At 52.0% G+C, this 6,270-nt stretch overlaps 1 protein-coding gene across 1 annotated transcript; it reads right to left on the bottom strand.

The window, feature by feature from the left end:
• Nucleotides 1-2,021: 2,021 nt before the first annotated feature.
• On the bottom strand, nt 2,022-3,677 carry LOC137476492 (inositol 1,4,5-trisphosphate receptor-interacting protein-like 1). The gene has a single exon (XM_068194851.1). It carries the CDS (start codon nt 3,585-3,587, stop codon nt 2,022-2,024), a length of 1,566 nt encoding a protein of 521 aa, XP_068050952.1. The 5' UTR covers nt 3,588-3,677.
• Between the last annotated feature and the right edge of the window lie 2,593 nt (nt 3,678-6,270).

Consider the following 6,270-nt stretch of genomic DNA (forward strand, 5'->3'; position numbering starts at 1 on the left):
TGTGATCCCTGTCCTGTGTCCCTGCTGTCCCTGCTGTCCCTGCTGTCCCTGCTGTCCCTGCTGTCCCTGCTCCCGCAGCCCTGTCCCTGGGCACAGCCCCATGGGGTGCTCCCTGCCGCGGCCTGGGCTGGCCCCAGAGCAGGGTCCCCCTGCGGGTGGCCCCAGGCTGGCCGCGTGTCCCCGGCCGGCTGTGCCCGGGCAGCTGCCTCAGCCGTGAGGGCTGCAGAGCTGCGGGAGCCCACGGCTCTCTGCCGGCCGCGCTCCAGAGCTCCCAGCTCCAGCTGGCAGGGCCTCAGCGCCCGCCCTGTGCCCTCCCGCACGGATGGACAGGCCAGGCCCTGCTTGCTGCCCTCCTGGTGGCATTCCTGGCCCCTGCGCTCTGCAAGGGCTTCTCCAGGGGCACCTTCCTGCGGCCTTTGAGTCCCTGCGCGGGAGCCAGCAGAGACCGGCACAGGGGCTGCTGGCAAGGGCCTGGAGGGACAGCGCCAGGGCCAGTGGCTTCCCACTGATGGAGGGCGGCCTTAGGCTGGAGATGTGCAAGGATTTCTGGCCTCTGAGGCTGCTGAGGCCCTGGCCCACGCTGCCCACAGACGCTGTGGCTGCCCCATCCCTGGCACTGCTCCAGGCCAGCTTGGATGGGCCTTGGAGCAACCTGGCCTCGTGGAAGGTGTCCCTGCCCTTGGCAGCAGGGCTGGAACAAGACAATTTCTAAGGACCCTTCCAAGCCAAGGCATTCTGGGATTCTGTGATCAGAGGGGCTGGGGGCAGCCGGGCTTCATTTCTGTTTAGACCCATTCCAGCACTCTAAGTGTGCTGGAGTTCAAAGAGTCTGTTCACAAGCCCAGATTCACAGCCTGTGACATTTACCACTGCTATAGGTCTGGCTGAGATCAAGAAAGTCTGCCACGCTCCAGATTCTGCAAAACTGTGTTTTATTGAAACAAAAGGAAAGCAGTTTCCAGCTTGCCACTTGTAAATGCTCTGACTCTAGAGCATGAATATGGGCTGCAACAGATAGCGACCCTAGACACAGCTTTCTGTGTATATAAAAATTATATATGTAATATATTATATGGTATGTAACATATATGATACAGTCATACTAATATATAAAGTATATAGTATGTATATATGATATGCATGTTATATATGTAATAAATATATCTGTTTTATGAAAAACCTTCCAGACATAAATGCATTAAGATCAGTAATATGTGTGATAACGGGTAGTGACACTAAATATGTGCTCTACTGTTACTATTTAAATGTAATTACATATCCAACTCTTTAAAATTACTTTTTATCATGACATAATAATTACATCTTTTCTATCTTTGATATTATTAATATGAATAGATTGCTTTGTTTTATTGTATTTTATTAGTATATATGATAATTTATAAACTTTATAGAAGGTATACACTTCATAAACTTTATAGTGGCTGTATAGTACATCTGTATAAGAAACAAAAATCTAGATTCTTCTCTAAACAAAATTTCAGGTCAGCTCCAACACAGGTGGTCCAATGCTGAGGTGAAGGTGTCCTTTCCGGGGACAAGGAGAGACTCCATCCATTGACTCATCCCGGGCCAGCAGTGCTGATTTTTCCTCTCGCTCTTTTTTGCCCGGTTTGTTGTTTTTCTGTCCCAAACTCCCACTTCTTGCACGCTCTAACTTTTGGTCCTTCTCAAAGGCCAGGAAGAACTGCATGTTGCAGGTGGGATTTGGTGACTTTGGCCCTGCATGTACAGCATGTGTTCTCTCACGTGCTTCACAGGAGTGGGAGAGTTCATAGGAAAGCAGGGCTCAATGCCATTTGGGTGCCTTTTTCGGAAAGTGAAATGATACAAGGAAGTAGAGTAAACGCTCCCATGGCTGTCCACGTGCTGAGGCTGCAGGAGAAGCTGTGGGACCTTCGCCAGAGCCGTTGCACAAATCCTCTTCTCCTTAAAGCGCCAAATTTGTGCTAGGAGGTGGTTCTCTGCTGCCGGCTGCGAGCAGCAGAAGTACAGCTCTGTGCTCATAGCCATGGCTCCTCACCTTCATTCGGTTGATGTTCACCGAGAAGGGTTCTCTTGAACCACTTTTGCAGCACCTGGCACTCATGGATCGCCTGGGTGTAGGCAGCCGGCTGCTGCACCAGGTGATGGAAGAGATTGTATGCGTTACATGCTTGAACGTCTGGAGGTAAACGGATGTCCTGAGGAAACCTCTGGTTACCCACAATGAAGTGGTTGAGGCGTTTTCCTCGCACACATAAGTACAGGCAGTCGCTGATATCCATCAGTCGCTGCAGGAAATGTCTCCTGCACCACAATGACACAGGTGTGACATTGAGCCGGTGCATGACAAGGGTTTTCATGGTGTAGGTGGAAAAGCTGAAGCCCAGCAGAAGACGGGTGAAGAACTGCAGGCATTTGAGGTGCAAGCTGTCAGGAGGGGCCCGCCTGGCAATGTGCTTGAAGAACTCAACCTCTGCCACAGCGTAAGACTCAGGCCAGGTTGTGCTTGGTGTGTAGACCTCTCTAGGCTGGCTGCTCACAAAGACGGCTGAGTCACCTCTCCGCACCCCGAACAGCATCTCAATCCTGAGGCTTTCTCTGCCATTTGTCACCTTGAATTGGCAGGAGCGTGTGGAGGGCAGCAGTATTAAATGCCAGTTGTGTGACTGGGGCAAAGCTGGCCAGATTGCTTTCACCAGTTGCCGGAACCAGCAGGCAGTTTTCTGCACGTCCAGGTAGGAGCCGGTGCACAGGGTGTCTAGGAGGCTAGGATCCTGGTTCCTCCTCAGCTCCTCCTCGGGGTGGTGCAGGAAGCACAGCATGTTCTTGCCCTGCTGCTGCCCCGTACAGGTGCACTCCAGCTGCACGCGGACACGGAAGTTCCTCTCGTGCCTCTGCCCTGCACTGTCCAGCTCCAGGTGGAAGCTGTGGCCTCGGGGAGGAGTCATGGGGATGAGCACGCGGTACACGACATCCTGCTCACGGGGACTCCAACCTTCAAAGGCACTGCCCACCCCGATGGCTCGTTGCAGGACTGGGTAGAAACTGTTGGACAAGACATGCCCGAAGAAAACTGTATAATTGTCCATGAGGTCTATTGTCCTCTCGCAGCCTATCTGCAGGTCCTCTTCAGGCCACCGTATGCGCTCCATTATAACTTGTCCAACATGATCATCCAAATCGTGGTCTACTTGGACAAAAGGCCTGTGGCCTGCCCAAGCCTCATGGACAACTTCATTTCCAACATTGTCTTCTTCATTTGCAGCAACATTGCCAACTTCCTCTTCATTTGCACCATGGTTTTCTTCTTCATTCTCCTCTCTCCTCCGGCAGCTTTTCCACACAATCAAACACAGGAACAAGACATGCAGCAGGAACACAGCAACAGCTAAGAGCTGCAAGAGCTGCACCTTCTTCTGGGAGAGCTGCTCCACCTCCTGCTCCAGCCGAAGCCTCTCCCATTCCAGGTGCTTTGCACGCATTTCCATGCGCAGATGTGTTTCCTCATCCAAGCCATCACCCACGGGCTGTGGGTACTGGATGAGACTTTTCAAGAGCACAAACAGGAATACTACTGGATCCATGATCTGCAGGAGGAGGGAGAGAAAGCCTTGAGTGGGGCAGGGAGGGAGGGAACTACTGGTTGCTGGAGGGAGGACAGGATCCTCAGGGTTCTGGGCGCAGGAAAGACAGGGCCCCCGACAGCTGGCAGGCAGCAAGCGCTATCCCAATGCCCCTGGAGCAACAGAAGCAGCAGCAGCCCTGTGGCCTGCCCAAGGCTCCCCCATGAGGGGCTGTCCCTGCATGCAGGGGGAGAACCCAGCCCCGGGTGCAGCATTTCTACCCCGGCCCTTGTGCCCAGCCCAGCCTCCCCGCCACGTGTGCACTCACCGCTTGCCCAAGCAATGCAGGGCCAGCGTTACCTGCTGGGGCCTTTTATTGCTGCCCCCTCTGTGACATGTCCTCTGTGATGTCACAGGTGTCAGAGTGCATCACAGCCCAGCCAACCCCACCCTTGGTCCCCTGAGCCAACTCCTGGCTCAGGCGCTGTCATGGTTTGACACTGACACGATGCCAGCGCCCCCATGAAAATATACTTTTCTAAATAATTGCTGTGAGATGTGATCAGGAACAGAGCAGAGCAGGCCCATCTTAGTAATAAAGGAAAGAACTTTATTAAACTACTACTACTAGAAAAAACTACAAACACTAAATCCTGGATGAAGACTTTCTAAAACACCCCTCCTCCACCCACCTAATTTCTAAACAAACTTAACAGTGAGACACCACCCAGGATCCTAATTAAGTTGCCACCCTTCAGATATTCAAATACTCAATCTTTCAAGGGAGACAGGAGTCTCTCCTGTGCCACAGACCCCCCCCCAAGAAACACAATTGCCACCCTTGTGTTTCCATGTCACACATGGCGACCGCCCGGAGAAAATCTGCCATGGTGACAGTCTCCTTTCCATGTCACAGTGCTCTCACCACCGGGCATGGACAGACTGCTCATAGGGCTCCTTTAAGGATGCTTTGCCATGAACCAAAAGAGACAACAGTTCAGTTTCTCATTTTGGGACTACAGTCCCCCCCATTTTCCCCTGGGGCTGAGGGTCCAAGAACAGAGGTCGTCTTCTCCCCTTCTTCTTCTTCTTTGAAGATAGAGGGCTTCTCCACACCTTCTCTCTACTCCTCTGCTGGTAATCACTGAAACAGGTCTCCTGGCACACCAACGCACCACCCTAAGTGCAGCTTCTGTTAGGAGAATTTGGTTCAGTCTATGGCTAACAAGAGAAGTCCAGCCACAAGCCACTCCATCATCTCCTTCCAACTCAAGAATTTCTTCTTCCATCATCTCGGATCCCAGACTGTCTCTCTTCTACTTCAAATCAAGGAGGAGTAATATTTTACAAAGCCTTCATTTCTCAGGAAAGGGTTAAAAGCTCAGACTCCCTGGACGGCTGATATCTCTGCCCAGCAGCTGACTTCCAAGGCCAAGGCTGGGCGCCTTCCCCCCCCCCCCCTCCTTCTCCTCCACGCCGGCAAAGTTACAGGTGCCGTCCGGACTCTCTATCTCTTCCCTCTGGAGGGGGGGAATGACAAAGACATCTCCGCTTCTTTCCACCCTTCCGTCCACAAGAGCTGGCTCGGTTCCAGTCCTTCTACCCCTCGGCTCACCTCGACCAGGCCACATGGCTTCCCCTCCCCCACCCAGCCCCATGGCTGGGCAGGGAAGGTCTGCACAGCACCTTGACCGGAACCAAAGAGAGCGAGCTCTTGGGAGTTCTTGCTTTTAACCCGCTGTGTTCTCAGAGGCGTATCCCTATCTTCAGTGGTCACTGCAGGTGCCAATATCCAAACTTGACCACTGATTGGTTTGACCCAACTTCCTGAAGAAAAAAAAAATCACTTCCATGTCAAACCACGACAGGTGCTCAGAGTGTCCCTGGTGTACTGCTTAAGGCTGCCCTTGGGTGAAGCTTCTCCAAAGAACTCCCATTGTTCTTTCATTTGGGTTTATTTTCATCTGTCCTTCATTGACAGTCTCAAAGATATCCCTGTTGAAAGGCACCCTTGAGGATCACTGAGTCTAAGCTTTGACTCCTCACTGGTTGAGCTACACTTAAACCTCGGAGTCGTCGAGATTGGAAAAGTCCCTGAAGATCACACAGTGCGACTGCAAACTTAACACTGACAACGGCACCAATCAGCCAGTTCCCCAAATGCTACATCCACATGACTTTGAAACCTTTCTGAGGGTGGTGACTCGGCCATTTTCAAAGGCAGCCTGTTCCCAAGCTCGACGTCCTTTTTGTTGAAGGAATTTTTCCTAGAGAGCCAATCTAAACCTCCCATGGCGCAATTTGAGGTAATTTTCCTCTGGTCATATTGTTTGTTCCCTGGGCTAATATAATGACCCCCACCTAGCTGCAACCTCCCTTCTGGGACCATTTGCATCGCATCTGGCGGTTGGCCTGCGAGACCAGCTCCAGGCAGAGGAGGGAAAGGTGCTGCAAAAGCACTGTACTGCCCATGATCCAGTGGGACAAAATGGGTTCTCGATGGACAGAAGAGTTTCAGGTCACCTGGAACGGTTTCCATGTGAGGAGAAACCCTGTGCCAAATGCATCGGCCAAGGAAATCCATCCCCTTCCAAACAGAAGGAAAAATCAGAATTTTCCTTGTAGAATATTGAAAAGCTTGAGTCAAAGTCAGTGCTGGAAGGTCCGTGTAGGTTTTGCTAACCAGCAAGGCCAGACTGTGAAA

This window comes from Anomalospiza imberbis, chromosome 6 (assembly GCF_031753505.1).
Source record: "Anomalospiza imberbis isolate Cuckoo-Finch-1a 21T00152 chromosome 6, ASM3175350v1, whole genome shotgun sequence".
In the NCBI taxonomy this organism is placed as follows: domain Eukaryota; kingdom Metazoa; phylum Chordata; class Aves; order Passeriformes; family Viduidae; genus Anomalospiza; species Anomalospiza imberbis.

Bases quoted from the DNA above. Each gene is read 5' to 3' on its own strand.
- LOC137476492 (XM_068194851.1), bottom strand. From the start codon at position 3,587: ATGGATCCAGTAGTATTCCTGTTTGTGCTCTTGAAAAGTCTCATCCAG.